Source organism: Chiloscyllium plagiosum, unplaced genomic scaffold, assembly GCF_037043375.1.
Source record: "Chiloscyllium plagiosum isolate Xiang-an unplaced genomic scaffold, Cpla_swu_hap1 HiC_scaffold_12, whole genome shotgun sequence".
NCBI classification, from domain to species: Eukaryota; Metazoa; Chordata; class Chondrichthyes; order Orectolobiformes; family Hemiscylliidae; genus Chiloscyllium; species Chiloscyllium plagiosum.
The window spans coordinates 75,740,405-75,761,670 of NW_028270150.1; the positions used below are offsets into that span (position 1 = coordinate 75,740,405).

Sequence of the window (21,266 nt, forward strand, 5' to 3'; positions counted from 1 at the left end):
ATCTCTCCACCTATCACCTACGCCTTGATCACAGCCCTAGTCACAGGCTATATACTTGCAGAAAGTGACTCAATTCCTGACTCCCCAAAACCTTTTCACCATCCATAAAACGCAACTCAGATGTGTGCTGAAATTCTTTCCGCTTGCCTGAATGAGAGCATTTCCAACAATCTTCAACAAAATTTACCTCATCCAGAATGAAGTGGCCAAGTCTTCACCACTATAAGCATTCATTTCCTCCACTATTGTCTGGAGTGTATATTGCACTCCCTGATGCACTGCAGCAACTTGCAAAGGTTTCTTCTGCAGCACATCCTAAATCTTCAACCTCTCCCGTCTAGGATAAGGAACATCATCACCTGCAAGGTGCCCTCAAAGTCATACACGATGTGACTTGAAAGTCCATTGTCATTGGGTCAAAGCTCCTATAGCTCTGCCCTTAATTGCACTGTGGACATTTCTTCATCACATAGATTGATGCTTTTTCCCAGGGTGGGAAGGTCAATTAGAAGAGGGCACTGGTTCAAGGTGAGAGTGGGAACATTTCGGGGAAGAAGTGCAGGGAAACTTATTCAGGGTGGAACGCACTGCCGGGGGAGAGTGGAAGCTGGCATGTTAGCAATGTTTAAGGCATATTTGATAGACACATGAATGGGAGGCGAACAGAAGAGTAGAAAAGGCATTAGGGCATTAAGTAGCAGGTCTGAATTATGACTAGGAATTGGCACAGGTGGGCCGATGGGTCTATTCCTGTGCTGACTTGTTTCTGAGCTATATGGGTTGATTTTGTTCAGTTAGCTGAATGGTTGGTTTGCAAAGCAATGTGAAACCAATACAGAGGATTCAATTCCCATCACCGGATGATGTCACCATGAAGGACTATCCTTCTCATCCTCTCCCTTCAGCTGAGGTATGATAGCCTTAGGTTAAATCACCAGCAGTTGCCTCTCTTGAATTAGAGAGTAGGCCTATGCTCTGGAAAAACAATAGCAACAGAATACAAGACAATTGTTCTTTATTCTTCATTCAAGAAGGCCATTCCCACTACCATCTCAGGGGCAGATGGGAATGGACAACAGAGCCAAGCCTGTGACAAACACCTCACATATATGAATAAGAAAAACCAGCACAAAGTCGAGTGAATTTCTTTCTTTAGCTGCACAGACACGAGATACTTCAACCAGGATTTCTCCTGTACACCAAACAATATCAGTCTACTTGTTGAAAATAGTTCATATGATTCAGGTTCTTCAAGAAAGAAAAATCTCTGTATGCTCTGAGTAGCTTTCATGCTAAGTCCCTTGGCTTGCAATCATTAAACACAGCATTGGTGTAGAACCTGGAACAAACAGACAATTACTCTGGGTTTGAAATTATCTCCTCCAACCGAGGCTCTTCTCAATCGATTACTCTTTGAGGCTGTAAATAGCCTGGTAAATTTAATAATCCCACACCCTGCCAAGGGAATCACAATAAAATGGAATATGGATTGGAAAACAGAGAGCAGTACGAGTTCTCAAAGGTGTTTCTGGTTGTTATAACACAAGGCACTAGCTTCTCAGACAGAAGACATGAACAGGTTATCTAACTTGCTAATAACCTCTGATTTTAAATCACAGACTTGTTATCAGATTTTTTTTAGAAAAAGGAACTAATGTCCCCTGTTCAGAAAGAGACAGGTCTTCAGGTTTTTTTAAAAATGATTTTGTGGTTCCATTAAACATTCTATTTGCTGCCCGTGTAGGATCGGTGAATTCATCCAAGATTAAGGGAGAAATGGAGGCAATTACCTGCTTTAACCATTGCAGGACACAACATAGAGACTTTTCAGCATGAAAACATTTTCTGCTGTTGATTGACTGCAAAGATATATGCTAAGTATTATCAATCAGTAATGTCAACTTTTCAGTTTGATTAAAATTCACTGAAGTGTTTTGTTCATTGCAGACAGAGACATTACAAAAACACATCCTGCTTCCAATAAAACAATGAGATTAGTAAAGGCTGAATGATGTTCCTAGGGAAAACATGCTCTGAATATTTAGTCACTTACAGACTTTAACTAAACTGTACAGTAGTAATGAACTGCTGTCAGGGTCATAATAAGCTCGAGAAAAAGGATCAAAGAATTATCAAATTGTCTACCAAACAGTTTAAAAAGTACAAAAGAACATTTGCTGAAAATGATTCATCTTTCTTAACAATTTTACTTAAACTGTTCCTGAAAGAAGAGATTATTAAACAGTCAATCCTCTGTCAACTGCCATGGAATTAGCTGACAGTTTTCTGAACGCATTTTAATGGAGTTTGCAGTAGATGGAACATATGAGCTAAATTTAGGAATACATATCTCATATCAAAATGAATTAGTAAAGGACCGATGTGCAGAATGCAGATATAAGGAGCACAATGATGCTGAACAACTTTTATAGATTCAAAGTTGTACGATTCCAAAACATTCAATGCTCATACTAATCATCATCAGCCTGCATGTAATCTAAAAATGCTGCATGTCTTGTTGATGTATAATTTTCCACAACATTTAGCAAAGAAGTACAAAGATAAAACTAAATAAATGTGGAAGATAGTTTTCTGGTGTTTGGTGAGAGCTTCGGCAATATAGTCCTGTAGCTGAAACAGCAATAACTTGTGGATTTCCGGCAAGATGGCGGCAGGTAGGATGCTCCTCCTGGAGCTCCTCTGCTCTGCCTGTTCTTTTTCTTTCCTTTCTTTTCTCTTTTTTCAGCAGTCCCTGAGCAGCGTGAGGGGAAACGTGCCCTGAAGCAGTGTGAGGGGAAGTGAGTCCCGGAGCAGTGTGAGGGAAAGAGAGTCCTGGTATAGAGTGAGGGGAAGTGAGTCCCGGAGCACTGTGAGGGAAAGAGAGTCCTGGTATAGAGTGAGTGGAAGTGAGTCCTGGAGCAGTGTGAGGGAAAGAGAGTCCTGGTATAGAGTGAGGGGAAGTGAGTCCCGGAGCAGTGTGAGGGGAAGAGAGTCCTGGTATAGAGTGAGTGGAAGTGAGTCCTGGAGCAGTGTGAGGGAAAGAGAGTCCTGGTATAGAGTGAGGGGAAGTGAGTCCCGGAGCAGCGTGAGGGAAAGAGAGTCCTGGTATATAGTGAGGCAAAGTGAGTCCTGGTATAGAGTGAGGGGAAGTGAGTCGCGGAGCAGTGTGAGGGAAAGTGAGTCCTGGTATAGAGTGAGTGGAAGTGAGTCCTGGAGCAGTGTGAGGGAAAGAGAGTCCTGGTATAGAGTGAGGGGAAGTGAGTCCCGGAGCAGTGTGAGGGAAAGAGAGTCCTGGTATATAATGAGGGAAAGTGAGTCCTGGTATAGAGTGAGGGGAAGTGAGTCCTGGAGCAGTGTGAGGGAAAGAGAGTCCTGGTATAGAGTGAGGGAAAGTGAGTCCTGGTATAGAGTGAGGGGAAGTGAGTCCCGGAGCAGTGTGAGGGAAAGAGAGTCCTGGTATAGAGTGAGGGGAAGTGAGTCCTGGAGCAGTGTGAGGGAAAGAGAGTCCTAGTATATAGTGAGGGAAAGTGAGTCCTGGTATAGAGTGAGGGGAAGTGAGTCCCGGAGCAGTGTGAGGGAAAGAGAGTCCTGGTATAGAGTGAGTGGAAGTGAGTCCTGGAGCAGTGTGAGGGAAAGAGAGTCCTGGTATAGAGTGAGGGGAAGTGAGTCCTGGAGCAGTGTGAGGGAAAGAGAGTCCTGGTATATAGTGAGGGAAAGTGAGTCCTGGTATAGAGTGAGGGGAAGTGAGTCCTGGAGCAGTGTGAGGGAAAGAGAGTCCTGGTATAGAGTGAGTGGAAGTGAGTCCTGGAGCAGTGTGAGGGAAAGAGAGTCCTGGTATAGAGTGAGGGGAAGTGAGTCCTGGTATAGAGTGAGGGGAAGTGAGTCCCGGAGCAGTGTGAGGGAAAGAGAGTCCTGGTATAGAGTGAGGGGAAGTGAGTCCTGGAGCAGTGTGAGGGAAAGAGAGTCCTGGTATATAGTAAGGGAAAGTGAGCCCTGGTATAGAGTGAGGGGAAGTGAGTCCCGGAGCAGTGTGAGGGAAAGAGACTCCTGGTATGGAGTGAGTGGAAGTGAGTCCTGGAGCAGTGTGAGGGAAAGAGAGTCCTGGTATAGAGTGAGGGGAAGTGAGTCCTGGAGCAGTGTGAGGGAAAGAGAGTCCTGGTATATAGTGAGGGAAAGTGAGTCCTGGTATAGAGTGAGGGGAAGTGAGTCCTGGAGCAGTGTGAGGGAAAAAGAGTCCTGGTATAGAGTGAGGGGAAGTGAGTCCCGGAGCAGTGTGAGGGGAAGTGAGTCCCGGAGCAGTGTGAGGGGAAGAAAGTCCTGGTACAGAGTGAGGGGAAGTGAATCCCAATGCAGCATTATGGGAAGTGAGTCCTGGAGCAGTGTGAGGCGAAGTAAGTCCTGCTGCAGTGCGAGGGGAAGTCAGTCTCGGACCAGCTTGAGGGGAATGTCGCATGATGACAAGCGATCCTGGTGCAGCATGGTGGGAAGTGAGTCCTGGAGCAGTGTAAGGGGAATTGAGTCCCAGTGCAGTGTGAGGGGAAGCGAGTCCTGGTGCAGCGCGAGGAGAAGCGGGTCCCACTGCAGTGCGAGGTGAATGAGTCCTGGTGCAGAGTGATAGGAAGCGAGTCCTGGAGCATTGCAACCTACCTTGGTGCAGCTGAGTGCGGGTATGGAGTGGACTGGAGGCTTGGAGTGGAGCGGGACAGTTGTTGGACTGGGGCCTGGCGCTGGGTGGTCAGACCATGTGCTGAGCTGCTGCTATTGGAAATTCTTTACTGGACTGTGATGTCAAACCTTTAACTATGCTATAACTATCCTATTCCTAACTTATTTTTTAGAGACTATAAGTAATGCTATTACTTTTCCATTTATTCCTTATTTGTATCCAAGACTTGTTCCTCGGTACTTGTACCTGAGATGGCACCATTAAAGGCAGCCATTGTAAAATCTTTTCACTGTATTCCTATACTTCTGTACTGGAGTATACTTGACAATAAAGGATATTCTATTCTATTCAATAAGATATTCTAACAAAAAACAGTAATTACATTAATACTCAGCAGGTCTGGCAGCACCTGTGAGGAAGATGCAATGCGAATGTTTTACTAGAGATGTTGCCGGACCTGCCCAGTACAACCAGCATTTTCAATCTTTTTTCTTTCAGATGTGAAATATCTGCAATATTTTGCTTTTATAAAAGCATCTATTTGTTAAATAGATTATTCCTGACATCAGTTCTAAATTTACCATTTATTAATTATTATTTATTTATTTATTAATTAATTCTCATTCTTGCAGGTTGATTTCAAGAAATTTTCCAGACTTCCCTTTTCTTTGCTATTTACTCTCTTGTACAATTCAATAATGTAATCTCCCAGATATGTTCTTTTGTTATGGACTAGGCCAGAACACTCAAAACATTCTTGAGCAGGCAACCCCAGACCATAACTTTGCAAAGAACAGAATAAAGAATCCCTACAGAACTAGGGAATCTATCCAAACTAGACTTAATTATGCTGTTCTGAATATACGCAACAATCCCAATAAGCAAACCTCCTTAAATCACAGTTAAAAAATGGAACAGAGTTGGATGTGGGAGTTTAGGGAGAGTTTACGTGTTAGCTGAGGATTATATCTGCAATAAATGCTGTCGTTTGCAAATCTTATCAGTTCGAATGGATTGGTTGGAGCGACAGTTATAGGCAATGAGGAACTTACAAGAGCAACGGGCTGTGATGGATGGCAGGGGGAAAAGTCTCAGATGCAGTCACATAGATGGGTTAACTCCAGGAAAGGTAAGAGAGGTAGGCAGGTAGTGCAGGAGTTTTCTGTGGCTATCCCCATTTCAAACAAGTGTGCTGCTTTGAAAAATGTAGGGGATGATGGATTCTCAGGGGAATGTAGCATGAACAGCCAAGTTTCTGATATTGAGACTGGCTCTAATGCAATGAGAGGTATGTCGGGTTCCAAGCGATAGATTGCGTTAGGGGATTCTCTAATCCGAGGTACAAACAGATGTTTCTGTGGCCAGCAGCGGAAAATCAGAATGGTGTGTTGCTTCCCTGGTGTCAGGATCAAGGATGTCTCAGAGAGGGTGCAGAATGTTCTCACAGGGGAGAGGGGCCAGCAGGAGGTCACTGTACACATTGGAACCAACGGCACTGGAAAGGAAAAAGTTGAGATTCTGAAGGGAGAATATAAAGAGTTAGGCAGGAATTTAAAAAGGAGGTCCTCGAGAGTAGTAATATCTGGATAACTCCTGGTGCTACAAGTTAGTGAGGGCAGGAATAGGAGGATAGAGCAGATGAATGTATGGCTGAGGAGCTGATGTAGGATTCACATTTTTGGATCATTGGAATCTCTTTTGGGGTAGAAGTAACCTGTACAAGAAGGATGGATTGAACCTAAATCAGAAGGGGACTAATATACCGGTAGGGAGATTTGTTTGAGCTGCTTGAGACGATTTAAACTAGTAAGGTGGGGGGTGTGGGGGGTGCGGGGAGGGACCCAGGGAGATAGTGAGTAAAGAGATCAATCTGAGACTGGTACAACTGAGAAAAGAAGCGCGTTAAACACTCAGGATAGGCAGGAACAAAGCAGAGAACAAGGTAGGATCATAAATTAAACTGCATTTATTTCAAAGTAAGGGGCCTAACAGGGAAGGCAGATAAACTCAGGGCATGGTTAGGAACATGGGACTGGGATATCATAGCAATTACAGAAACATGGCTCAGGGATGGACAGGACTGGCAGCTTAATGTTCCAGGATACAAATGCTACAGGAAGGATAGAAAGGGAGGCAAGCGAGGAGGGTGAGTGGCGTTTTTGATAAGGGATAGCATTACAGCTGTACCGAGGAAGAATATTCCCAGAAATACGTCCATGTAAATTATTTGGGTGGAACTGAGAAATAAGAAAGGAATTATCACCTTATTGGGATTATATTATAGATCCCCTAATAGTCAGAGGGAAATTGAGAAAAAAATTTTAAGGAAATCTCAGTTATCTGTAAGAATAATAGGGTGGTTATGGTAGGGGATTTTAACTTTCCAAACATCGACTAGGATTATCATAGTATGCAAGGTTTAGATGGAGAATAATCTGTTAAGTATGTACAAGAAAATTTTCTTATTCAGTATGTGGATGTACCTACTAGAGAAGGTGCAAAACGTGACCTACTCTTGGGAAATAAGGCAGGGCAGTGAGTGAGGTGTCAGTGGGGGAGCACTTTGGGGCCAGCGACCATAATTCTGTTAGTTTTAAAATAATGATGGAAAAAGATAGATCAGACCTAAAAGTTGAAGTTCTAAATTGGAGAAAGGCCAATTTTGATGGTTTTAGGCAAGAACTTTCAAAAGCTGATTGGGGGCAGATGTTTGCAGGTAAAGGGATGGCTGGAAAATGGGAAGCCTTCAGAAATGAGATAACGAGAATCCAGAGAAAGTATATTCCTGTCAGGGTGAAAGGAAAGGCTGGTAGGTAAAGGGAATGCTGGATGACTAAAGAAATTGAGGGTTTGGTTAAGAAAAAGAAGGAAGCATATGTAAGTTATAGACAGGATAGATCGAGTGAATCCTTAGAAGAGTATAAAGGAAGTAGGTGTATACTTACGAGGGAAATGAGGACGGCAAAACTGGGACATGAGATAGCTTTGGCAAATAGAGTTAAGGAGAATCCAAAGGGTTTTTACAAATACATTAAGGACAAAAGAGTAGCTAGGGAGAGAATAGAGTGTCTCAAAGATCAGCAAGGCGGCCTTTGCGTGGAGTCGCAGGAGATGGGGCAGATACTAAATGAGCATTTTGCATCAGTGTTTACTGTGGAAAAGGACATGGAAGATATAGAATGTATGGAAATATATGGTGACATCTTGAAAAATGTCCATTTGCAGAGGAGGATGTCTTGAAATGCATAAAAGTGGATAAATCCCCACGACCTGATCAGGTGTACCCGAGAACTCTATGGGAAGCTAGAGAAGTGATTGCTGGGCCTCTTGCTGAGATATTTGTATCATCGATAGTCACAGGTGAGGTGCCAGAAGACTGGAGGTTGGCTAACATGGTACCACTGTTTAAGAAGGGTGGTAAGGACAATCCAGGGAACTATAGACCAGTGAGCCTGACGTTGGTGGTGGGCAAGTTGTTGGAGGGAACCCTGAGGGACAGGATGTACATGTATTTGGAAAGGCAAGGACTGATTAGAGATAGTCAACATGGCTTTGTGCATGGGAAATCATGTCTCACAAACTTGATAGAGTTTTCTGATGAAGTAACAAAGACAATTGATGAGGGCAGAGTGGTAGACGTGATCTATGTGGTCTTCAGTAAGACGTTCAACAAGGTTTCCCCATGGGAGACTGGTTATCAAGGTTAGGTCTTATGGAATACAGGGAGAGCTGCCGTTTGGATACAGAACTGTCTCAAAGGTAGAAGACAGAGTGTGGTGGTGGAGGGTTGTTTTTCAAACTGGAGGCCTGTGACCAGTGGAGTGCCACAAGGATCAGTGCTGGGTGCACTACTTTTCGTCATTTGGATGTGAGCCCAAGAGGTACAGTTAGTAAGTTTGCAGATGATACCAAAATTGAAGAAGTGCTGGACAGCGAAGAAGGTTACCTCGGATTACAAAGGGATCTTGATCAGATGGGCCAATGGGCTGAGAAGTAGCAGATGGAGATTAATCTAGATAAATGTGAGATACTGCATTTTGGGAAAGCAAATCCTCGCAAGACTTATACACTTAATGGTAAGGTCCTAGGGAGTGTTGCTGAACAGACAGACCATGGAGTGCAGGTTCATAGCTCCTTGAAAGTGGAGTCGCAGGTAGATAGGATAGTGAAGAAGGCATTTGGTATGCTTTCCTTTATTGGTCAGAGTACTGAGTACAGGAGTTGGAAGGTCATATTGCAGCTGTACAGGACATTGGTTAGGCCACTGTTGGAATATTGCATGTAATTCTGGTCTCCTTTCTATCGGTAGGATGTTGTGAAACTTGAAAGAGTTCAGAAAAGATTTACAAGGATGTTGCCAGGGTTGGAGGATTTGATCTACCGGGAGATGCTGAATAGGTTTTCCCTGCAGCGTCAGAGTCTGAGGAATAACTTATAGAGGTTTATAAAATCATGAGGGGCATGGATAGGATAAATAGACAAGGTCTTTTCCCGGGAGGGGGGGGGGGGGGGGGAAGAGTCCAGAACTAGAGGGCATAAGTTTAGGGTGAGGGGGGAAAGATATAAAAGAGACCTAAGAGGCAACGTTTTCAAGCAGAGGGTGGTGCATGTGTGGAATAGGCTGCCAGAGGAAGTGGTGGAGGCTAGTACAATTGAAACATTTAAAAGGCATTTGGACGGGTGTGACAATAGAAAGGGTTTGGATGGATATGGGCCAGATGCTGGCAAGTGGGACTAGATTGGATTGGGATATCTGGTCGGCATGGACGAATTGGACTGAAGGGTCTGCTTCTGTGCTGTACACCTCTATGACTCTGTGACTCTAAGATGTTAGAGGTTGAAGTTGGAAGGGCAGAAAGAGAGAGAAAAAATGTTTCCACACAGCTCATTGTTGAACTCCCAATTAGTTCTGAACTGGACTGAACAGCTCAACTGGAGGGGTGACCAATCGCCTTTCATTATGCAGGTCACTTCTAAAACATGACCACTTGGGGTTGAAGTCTCATCTGATTACATATAAACAAAAAGGCCTCTCAATACCCTTTAATCTCTGTACCAAACCAGTCTAATCGGCATTGGGACCATTTACAACCCCTCTGAAAAAACCAAGGACATCGTATCCTTGAGAAAAGGACCAGCTTTTCGAACAAACAGGGACCAGCTTTGTGACACTTTCAAGGCAAAGGGACGAATAGAGGAAGAAATTTGGATTGCACCACTTCCCATTGTGTTCTGCAGACTACTTTGATTTCCCCAAAAGGCAGGCAGTGCTAGAGGCCCTGAGAAATGAGATGATGCAAGTCAATTTATTTCCTTTTATCGGTCGGGCCATTAACAAGAGAAATTGTCCTCCTTTTTTCACACTGCCTCCAGTGCTTGCTCAGCCTATGAAGTTTGAAGGAGGTCTTGTGACACAGGGATCGTGACCCTACCTCTGAGCCAGGACGCCCAGATTTAAGACCCACCTACTCCAGATGTGTTTAATAACATCTCTGAGCTGGTTGATGAGAAACTATCTGTACAGTTTGTCATGACTTTGTTTGACACATACTCAACTGCTTTTGCTGGATTTGATGACTGCAGATCAGCATCAATTAGACATATTGAGCATTGCTGTTGCTAAAACTTGGAGGTATCTTTCAACTTTAACCTTTGCTTTTCAATGAGTTGTGTTATGATCACAACTAATGTTATTACTGGACAAGTTAGATCCCAGATTGAAACCTGGCTTGACAGATCATATAATGGTTTGTTTTAGCTTTAACATTGGTTCTTGCTGAAACCTAAGGCTGCAGGTTTTGCTTTAACAATACAATAGAAGTTTATTAACTGAAGAAATTATGATAAATTAGAATAAATCAAACTATCCACTTACAACACAAATTTAAATATTTATGGTATTTTAAGACATCGAACACCTCCTCCTCTGTAATATGGACATTTTTCAAGATGTCATTATTTATTTTCCCACATCCTTCCTTTTCCACAGAAAACACTGATGCAAAATACTCATTTAGTATCTCCCCATCTCCTGTGGCTCCACACAAAGATCGCTTTGCTGATCTTTGACGGGCCCTACCCTATTCTCTCCCTAGTTATCCTTTTGTCCTTAATGCACTTGTAGAATCCCTTTGGATTCTCCTTAACTCTATTTGTCAAAGCTATCACATGTCCCCTTTTCACCCTTCTGATTTCCCTCTTAAGCATAGTCCTACTGCCTTTATACTCTTCTAGGGATTCAGTCGATCCCAGCTGTCTATACCTGACATATGCTTCCTTCTTATTTTTGACCAAAACCTCAATTTCTCTCATCATCCAGCATTCCCTACACCTACCAACTTTGCCCTTCACCCTAACAGGAATATATTGTCTCTGGACTCTCATTATCTCATGCACATATAAATCTATGAGGTAAATTTGCATTTGCAGATTTGTATTTGCAGATACATTATTTTCTTCAAAAAGCACACGATCTGTATACAGTCAGTTAATGTGGCATTTTATGAATTCCTACTTTGGAAGTAAAACCAGTCTGAATCCAGATTGAGACACAAACAGACTCGAAACAAGACCTCACACCTAAAGTGCATTATCTGACCTGCAATGTCACTTTTCTTCTGATAAAACCTTAAGTTATCTTGGGGCAGTGACTTGAAAGAAATTCTGGGATTTACACATTAATCAATCAAAACCTGCATCTCCATACTTACTGATTAAAGACTGAAGAGCCATCTGGATGTGTTCAGTACATTTGCATAAGTTGTATGATGCTTTGATCTTTTACTATAAATTCTGTATCCAATGTAATCTCTCTCTCTAGCTGCCTGAGGAAGGAGCAGGGGCTCCGACAGCTTGTGGTTGAAGTATAACCTGATGGCGTGTGATTTTTGACTTTGAGTACATCGGACTGAAGTAAGATCCAGTGTGGATATTGTGGATCTCATGTTTGATGATTGCAACTTGTACACTTCATTTAAGGTGCCTCTCAAGATGGCATGTCATAAATTCAGAAAGTATAAAGCCACACTCACAGGGATGTCTCAGAACGGTGCAGAATTGTTGGAAACATTCTCCTGACTGGCCACTCTGACTGCAGTAAAGACCACAGACAGACCATAAAAAAGCAGAGTTTCACTGATCTTACTACAACTGTACAGTAAAATCTGATTGATTCCTAAATATGCCAAAACAAAGAAATCAGGATCTCAGGACTTGCTTTCACTTTATTCATCAAACATCCATTTTTTTTGCTGGAAAAAGGATTGTTTATTAATGAGTGGCACGTAAATGGCATGGAACCAGTCGATGTGAGTGAGGTCTTCAGTGAATACTTCTCATCACAGAAGAGAAAAACATTTCAGTTGGGATGGTGAGGTGCTAGAATGTGTTAAGATTAATGAGGAGGAGGTATTAGATGTTTTAGTAGGTGCAGAAATCCCCAAGGCATGATGAGATGTATCGCAAGCTGCTATAGAAGGCAAGGGAGGAGATTACTGGAGCCTGCCTCGAGATATTTCATACCTCACTGGTTACAGGTGAAATGCCATATGACTGAAAGATAGCTAATGTGGTTGCTGTGTTCTGGAACCACATTAGGCCAGGTCATAACAGACTAGTTAGTCTGATATACAAACAAAGACAGAAATTGCTGGAAAAACACAGGTTGAAACGTTCACTCTGATTTCTCTCCTCAGGGAAAAAGTGAGGACTGCAGATCTTTCTCTTCACAGGTGCTGCCAGACCTGCTGAGCTTTTCTAGCAATTTCTGTTTTTGGTTTTGTCTCTGATTTCCAGCATCCATAGTTCTTTCGGTTTTATTGTACAGTTGGTCTGTTGTTTAGTGATAGGGAAACTTTGGAAAAACATTTTGAAGGCTAGGATTAGCCAATGCTTGTAAAGTTTGGGATTTATCAGGGATAGTCAGCAAGGATTTTGTAGCTGGAGATCCTGTCTGACTACTTTAATGGAGTATTTTAAAAGGTGACTAAATATATTGATGAGGGTAGAGCAGTTGATGTGGTTTACATGGACTTCAGTAAAGCCTTTGACAAGGTTCCACATAGAATGCTAATCCAGATCCCCACGGGATCCAAGGGAAGTTGGCAAATTGGATCTAAAATTGGCTTGCAAATAGGAGGCAAAAGATAATGGTGGAGGGTGGCTTGTGTAATTGGAATCCTGTAACCAGTGGTGTACTAGAGGGATCAGTGCTGGGATCCTTGCTGTTTCTTATTTATATTAATGGCTTGAATGTGAATGCAGAAGGTTTAATTCGTAAGTTTGCAGATGATACAAAAACTGTGGTGTCATTAATACTGGGCTGGATAAGCTCAGTCTGAATGATCAGTTGGTAAATTGGACAGATGGAATTTAATCCTGTTAAGTACAAGGTGATGCATTTTGAAAGGTCTAATAAGGAAAACACATACACAATGAATGGTAGGTCCCTAAGGAATACTGAGGGAATTTTGTGTACAAGTCCATAAATCCCTTAAGGTGTCAGCACAGGGGGACAGAATGGTGAAGAAGGCATATGAGATGTTTGCCTTCATTACCCAGGCATAGAATATAGGAGCAAGGAAGTCTTGTTACAACTTTATCAAACATCGGCTCAGTTGTGTGTGATCCTGGTCGCCACACTATCAGAGGGAAGTGATTGCACTGGAGAAGATGCAAAGGAGGTTGACTAGGACGTGACATGCAATGAAAAGTCTCAGTTATGAGAAGAGACTGGATAGGCTAGGTTTGTTTACATCGTAGCAGAGGGGGCTTGGGGGGTGGGGGAGGGAAAGTCTTAATAAGGTAAATACAATTATGAGAGGTATTTACAGAAGAGATTATTAGAATCTTTTCCCCATCTCAAACATGTCTAAGACTAGAGGGCATGAGCTTCAGGTGAGGAGTGAGTGGTTAAGATGAGATGTGAGAAAGAATTTTTTCACCCAGAATGTGGTAGAAATAAGGAATGTGTTGCCTGAGAGGGTGGCAGAGGCAGATTCCTTATTTCGCAACATTTAAGAAGCATTTGAATGAGTTCTTAAAATGCCAGGGTATAGTAGGCAATGGACCAAAAGCAGGTAAATGGGATTAGTTTGATTTGCTGTTTGTCCTTCAGCATAGACATGGTGGGCTGAAAGGCCTGTTACTATGCTGTATGACTCTGTAAAGGATGGGTAAAACCAAGACAACGTAAATACTTCCACACTTGATGCTTACAAGTTATTGACTCGACTTCACTTGTGAAGGCATCTGTTACAGCTCATTACAGCAATTTCAGAGCCTTACCATTAAGAAGTAGAGTCACAATAATTATATGCTTCAGCGAACATATGCCTTCACAGCACTGTACTTTAGAGAGTCCTCCATGTTTGCCAGTTTTTCTAGAGTGCTCATGTTGATAGAGGCATGTACAAAACACAGAAATCATATAAATACACGAGTGGACAATACTTTCAATCTCAAGCCTCACCACATGGACTATGGCTATACATTTTGAATTATGCTGATTTATCCTCAATGTTTTGAAGACATAATTAAATTAATGTGTCTATTATTGTCTGAATTACCCCATATTAGCCACCATGTGCCTATTATTGTCTGAATTACTCCATATTAGCCATCAGGCTCTATTGAAGGTCTCATAAAAGAATGCTTTGTAATGATTGCGTGTAGCTGAATTGTAAAATTGCTAGAAGGGGTTTTCAATGCTTTTTCTTCAAAATATGTCAGTGTGAGTGGAGGAAGCAAACTACTTCATCTGATTTTGTCACTCAATGCAATGAAATTGCTATCCTAAATTTCACCTGTCAGCTTCTTTGCTGATTGAGCGTCCAACTTAATCTTTCTTACTTTAAAGACTACACTTTAGCTGAAATTTCCATAATTTAAAACCCTACACTGTTTAAAATTAGAACAGAAGTTGCGATTCAAAGAATTGTGTTTCTTTTTAATGTGAACTGTTAAAGAATGTACATGCTCCTTACCATTTTCCTCTTGCTTTTCTTCCGTGATTTCTTGTTTCTGAGCCAATTCGGGCTGAACTCCGGGGACACAGATTGTGGAGTTTTGACAGGGATGACTGAATCCACCATCTCGAGGTAGAGTGAAACTGCGTGGTTTACCCCCACCACCACTTATTCCAGGCCATCGTTCTCCCTCTGCCAATGGGAAGGGTCCATAGTGATCCTGGATCTGGCACCTTTGAGCTGGCAAAGTTGACTGCCTCCGATGTTCTGGTGTTGGTAAGCCTGCTTCACAAAACACAGAATCCTCAAGAGGAAGAGTCTGGAGATAGTGCAGCCCTGAACTGGTCAGTGGAGTTTCTATTAGATCCTGCCATGAACGCCGTTCCCAAGCCCCTGGTTTACGAAGGGGGGACTCAGTACCTCCTGCAGGTTCTGGTCGGAATTCTTCATGGGATGAATGAGAATGAGAGGTTTCCGTAGACGACAGTCTATTATGCTTAGGTTCGAGGTATGGACTAGCACAGTTCACCTTAAAATAATGACAAAATGATCAATATCAAATATTAATGGTGCATTAAAATGTTCAGGATAAGGACACCGCTCACTTCTTGAAAACTGCTTTCATTTTTCAGTTTAATATTAATAACCTATCAATTGTTTGAACATGCTACTGTTTGGTTCATCACCACTTAATTATTTGATCGTGGAACACCTTTTCAGTAAAACAGGAAATTACGTCGCTGACCCCTTCTGCAAAATGGACAATTGCAAAACATAAATCAGAATTTGAACATTTAAAACTTAGGAGGAAAGGAAATAAATAGGGAATATGTGAAATACAATTTATACTCATTGGGTCCAATTTTTAGATCAATGCATAAAACTGTAGATAAAATACACCTAAAAATAGAAGGAAACGTGATCAGAATGAGCAATGTTCATAACTTCAAGTGTAATTAGGTTGGGCAATAAATGTTGACCTAGCCAGCAACATCCCATGCCTGAGTTGGATTATATATAAATGAAAACATTTACATGTCTTAAAATATTTAATCTATACTGCAGTTGAAGGTTAATATTACAATATTAAAAATATCCCATAAATTTGAGTATACCAATAATTGAACCAATGATCATAACCTTATTGGTTTGCTTCAGCATCAAGCTGCTCAGAGTGAAAATTTATAAATTTATTTGGTATAAGGGAGGGAGAATGTTCTTTTGGATCTTTCAGCAGATTAATGAGCAAAATGATATACAAAACACAAGGATTTACTAATCTTTGTAAGTGATTATGAAGTAAGAGTTTGACTGCAATATTCCTAAAATGTATGGTTGTATTTGCTTATAATAGTTCATTAACTTGAATTGCCAAAATGTGCATAGTCTACTTGAAGCCACTTGCTAACTGTATATTTTCTTCTAAGGTGGGATGTGGAAATTGCTGACAAGGCCAGCATTTGTTGCATATCCCGAACTGTTCTTCAACTGATTAGTTTTCAGGGCCAATGCAGAGAGCAGTTAAATGTCTGTGTGGTCTGGGGTCATATGAAGCTTAGGCCAAGTAAGGTAGTCAGAATTCCTTAAAAACGACATTAAAAAATTGAACGACTTTTTTAATGACAATCAACAATGATTACATCATTGACTTCATTAATTCCAGATTTTTATTGAATTCAAATATTGCTATCTGCCTTAGTGGGATGTGAACACATGCCCCTGAGTATTAGAAACAAAAATAGAAGTTCCTGGAAAAGCTCAGTGGGTCTGGCAGCATCTGTGAAGAGAAGTCAGAGTTTTGGATCCGGTAACCCTTCCACAGAGTATTACCCTGGGCTCTGGATTAAAGTCCAGTGACATTAACACTAATCACTGATGCCCCCTAATGAAAGACAAAATTACTTTTAAGGGTATTGCAGACAGTGAGATTGCAAATAGATAGCAATTTAACATGTTTTTTCAAGCTTATTTGTATTTTCTATTTTTTGTGACATCATCCAGTTTCTTTGATATCTCTGCTGCCTGTGCAGAGATTTGAAAATTAGATTAGATTCCCCACAGTGTGAAAGCATGCACTTCAGCCCAACCAGTCCACACCAACCCTCCGAAGAGTAACCCACCCAGACCCACTTCCCTCTGACTAATATACCTAACACTATGGGCAATTTAGCATGGCCAATTCACCTAACCTGCACATCTTTGGACTATGGGAGGAAACCAGAGCATCCAGAGGAAACCTACACAGACACAGGAAGAATGTGCAACTCCACACAGACAGTCACCCGAGGCTGGAATCGAACCTGGGACCTGGTGCTGTGAGGCAGCAGTGCTAAACTCTGAGCCACCGTGCTGCCCCATTGAAACTGACTGTTATTACCAAACAGGATGTTCCAGGTGTAACAAAGATGCAAAAGTAAACTCACTGCAGGTGCTCGGGGGTAGGTATCATAAGGAGGTGGTGGACTCTCTTGCTTGGGGGTTGATGGGGTATCTGCATCCTCTTGATCACTTTCACTCCAATAATCTATCATGATAAAGTATTAGTGAGTAAAACACATTGACATTTAGAATTTACCATACACCTAATAGGATTTCTTGTATTGTTATGATAGCACAGCTCAAATGTTTTACACATACATTTCACAAGAAAGTTGTTCAATATCGTATAAGTGAATGGGCTGAACGTTCCAAGGAGTGGGATTTGCTGTCACATGGCCATTCCACACTAAACGAATGAGCTCTATGATTCTGGCCAGCACACCCGAATGCTGCCTCTTCAGAAATGCACAGCAGTCTTCCATCAGAGTCATACAACATGGAAACAGACCCTTCAGTCCAACTTGTCCATGCCACTTTTTGTCTTGCAGGCCTGTCAAACCACATCAGTCCCCACAATCTTTTTACACTGCTGTATTCTGGCTGGTCTACATTCAAAAACTCTGGAAAATTGAAATAGCCTTTCAATATGTCAATGAAAGACTGTAGTAAGTGGGCTGCATGGCAGAGTGGGTAGGGTGTGAGGTGAATATGGTGAGAGGGAGGATAGGGTGGAAAGTTAGTGGGATACTTGGATGATGTGGTTGAGTCAGGGAGGTGTTGTGATGTGGGGTAGAGGGGTGTGAGGGAGGAGGTTGAGAGAAAGAGTCCAGGGGACATCCAGAGGACAGCGATGTTGGAGGGATGGATAGAAAATGGTTATCATAGGGTTTGAGGGTCAGGAGAGGAGGCAGTGGATCAAGAATTTGGAGGATCAGGGAGAGAGTTGGAAAATAAGAGGAGGACCAAGGTGCTGGAGGGTCAGGCGTGCGTGTCAGTAGGGAAACAGTAGGGAGCAGGTTTTATTTGTGTAGCTATCCACTAGTCATGAATAGGTAATTGAGTCAGATACTGCCATGTCCCGAAATCAGAGGCAAAGACATTAATGTTGGGTTTGAGGAGTTGGAAATTGCCCATCAGGTATTGAAACTGGGCAATTTCCACAATGACAGTATGTTGGGACTTTCTAGCAGTTCTGATGTTCATGTTTGGCGGTTCATTTGGTCTCTGACCCGATCTGAAAACCGGAAGATCTGTGCCAGTTTATTTATCATAATTCAGATCTAAAGAATCTGTAGTGAATATGACACTTAAGGCTGCTCCTAAATAATTATCATCAATATGCAATTATGTCGCCATAAAATAGGTTTAAGTTATTCACAATATTTTCAATTCAACTGGCTGGTGTTATTTGCAGGCTTAAATGCTCTTGCTGTGGTCACAGGAGAGTAAAATGGCCAAATCCTCATTAGTTTTTTTTTACTTACTTTTCAATGGCAGCTGCTCAAAGGTTTGTCATTCACATCTTACGGACCCATGTGTTTTTCTTTTACTCCTGACCGTTCTCTTTATCCCTGCACCACTCTTTGTCTTTTAATATCACCTGGCTTGCACCCTATCGCAGACCTTCCTTTTTGCTCTCTTTTTCACCTAACCCCTTTGGCCCTTTCTCAAATATCTATGACATAGAGTCATAGAGCTGTACAGCTGACCAGACATCACAACTCAATCTAATCTCACTTGCCAGCACCCGGCTCATATCCCTCCAAACCCTTCCCATTCATATAACTATTCGGATGCCTTTTAAATGCTGTAAATGTATCAGCCTCCACCACTTCCTTTGGCAGCTCATTCCACTTATGTACTACTCTCTGCGTGAAAACGTTGCCCCTTAGATCTCTTTTATATCTTTCCCCTCTCACCCTAAACTTATGCCCTCTAGTTCTGGACTCCCTGACCCCAGGAAAAAGACTTTGTCTATTTTTCCTATCCATGCACCTCATGATTTTATAAACCTCTGTAAGGTCACCCCTCAACCTCCGACGCTCCAGGGAAAACAGCCCCAGCCTGTTCAGCCTCTCCCTGTAGCTCAAATCCTCCAACACTGGCAACATCCTTGTAAATCTTTTCTGAACCCTTCTAAGTTTCACAACATCCTTCCGATAGGAAAGAGACCAGAATTGCATGCAATATTCCAAAAGTGGCCTAACCAATGTCCTGTACAGCTGCAACATGACCTCCCAACTCCTGTACTCAATACTCTGACCAATAAAGGAAAGCATACCAAACGCCGCCTTCACTATCCTATCGACCTGTGACTCTACTTTCAAGGAGCTATGAACCTACACTCCAAGGTCTCTTTGCTCAGCAACACTCTCGAGGACCTTACCATTAAGTGTATAAGTTCTGCTTTTATCAGTTCTGCATAATGGTTGCTTATCTAAAACGCGAACTAGGTTTTACTTTCCCCAAAATTGCCAAGCTTTCTGGGCAGAATCTTTTGCGCCTGATGGTGGTAATATTGAGGGGGAGTGGTTGGTTGGAAGGTCATTCCTTTAGGCGGGATGATGGCAGACCTGAACCCCACGCTTTTTCCCCACCTCCAGCAAAGTTAAGTCCTGACAGGAAGATCCACGTTTAACCTTCCGGAACTGCCACCAATTGAAACCCTTAAGTGGTCACATGAGGATCTCATCACACCACAGCTGGCATTAACTCAGCTGCAGATGGGCTCTATCATATGCTGTGCATGGCAGCTGAAATTGTGTGGCCAGACATTGTGCTACCAATGTATTGAGTTTGGTACTCCTCACGTCCAATGCAAATCATGAATTTACTTATTTCACCATTTTCTTTATAACGTAACACAAGATTTTTAGGAATTCTCTCAGCTGTTAACTACCATCACATATCCAAACTCCCTTTTCACTCCAAACTTCTTAAACTTGTTTTGACTTCCAATATGTAAGCCCATGACTCCCATAATACCCTTTTGAATCCATGTTTCTGCCCCTCCCAAACTCCTGAAGTAGCCTCACAACTATAGGAACGCATGGCAATTTTGATGTTTAGTTTTATCTTCGGCCCTTATCACAGTCCACGTACTGTTGAAGAATTCCAAAAGCACTCTGCTTGGTCTAGTGCTTGAAAACTTAGAGGGGAATTTTAAGTCCCTGGAAATGGGTGGGCAGCGTTTAAATGGAATGTGAAAAAGTTCAAAATGTCAAGTTCACCCTGACCCATTTATTTCTGGGCTAAGCAGATATGGGTAACCAACTCTGGAGCAATGCCTGCCCCACTGGAAGCCAAACCTGTCAATCAGGCTGACCGCTGGACTGGAATTCTGTGAAAACAATGTTTCACAGTATGAAGGAAAAGTCCATAGCTATATGTGGTAACCCGGACTTGTGGCTTCCCATTGAAAACACTTAACCCTACTGACTTCCCTGATTACCAAACCTGCCCCGTTAAAATCACGGCTATAAGTTTAGATTAAAACAAATAGAACCATATAAGAAGGTGAATTATATACATCAAAGTCATACTACTTTGAAATGGTCCTTGGGTTTAAATATTATTTCAGTGCCAATATCTTTCGGCGAATACAGATCAAAAAAAGGATTGATTCTTCTCCCGTCACCATCTTCCCCAGACCATTTTCCAACAGTGTTTTTGGTACAGAATATCTTTATGTCAACACACAGAACAATAGTGGTGTGCAAAAAAATCCACATTCTCCCATAAAGACATTGGCGCATGTGGATGCAGCATGTAAATAGCTAAATTGACTCTGAGCTGTCTTTGCTGATTTCATTAAACTAGAAATCACACAACACCAGGTTATAGTCCAACAGGTTTAATTGGAAGCACACTAGCTTTCGGAGTGACGCTCCTTCATCAGGTGATAGTCAGGTGACTACCACCTGATGAAGGAGCGTCGCTCCGAAAGCTAGTGTGCTTCCAATTAAACCTGTTGGACTATAACCTGGTGTTGTGTGATTTCGAACTTTGTACACCCCAGTCCAACACTGGCATCTCCAATTCATTAAATTAAATCAACATAATTGAAACTTTGAATATATTTTTACTTATATATGTATTAAAGTTACATTTACACAAATGCAGAAAATCAATTGGTCTTAAGAAGTCTAGTGCTCTGTGCAGTTTTCATGAATTATGCAAAAGTTGGAAATAGCATAAACCACTCTTTTGAACAATAAATTGAGCTTTAAAACTTTTTCTAAAAACGTGCACACATATTTTGGAAATATTAGGGTTTCTTTCAGAACAAGCTTTTGAAGCGAACCTTAGTTTTCAGT

At 42.0% G+C, this 21,266-nt stretch overlaps 1 protein-coding gene across 10 annotated transcripts in view; it reads right to left on the reverse strand.

Moving 5' to 3' along the window:
• Nucleotides 1-21,266, reverse strand: part of cnksr2a (connector enhancer of kinase suppressor of Ras 2a) — a 490,411-nt gene that overhangs the window by 49,483 nt on the left and 419,662 nt on the right. For all 10 annotated transcript variants that reach the window (XM_087992951.1, XM_087992946.1, XM_087992950.1 and 7 more), the window contains 2 exons: nt 17,055-17,155; nt 14,650-15,160 (listed from right to left, as the gene is read on the reverse strand). In XM_087992951.1, coding sequence (XP_087849077.1) covers nt 14,650-15,160; nt 17,055-17,155 — 612 coding nt within the window. The remainder of the gene's footprint in view (nt 1-14,649; nt 15,161-17,054; nt 17,156-21,266) is intronic.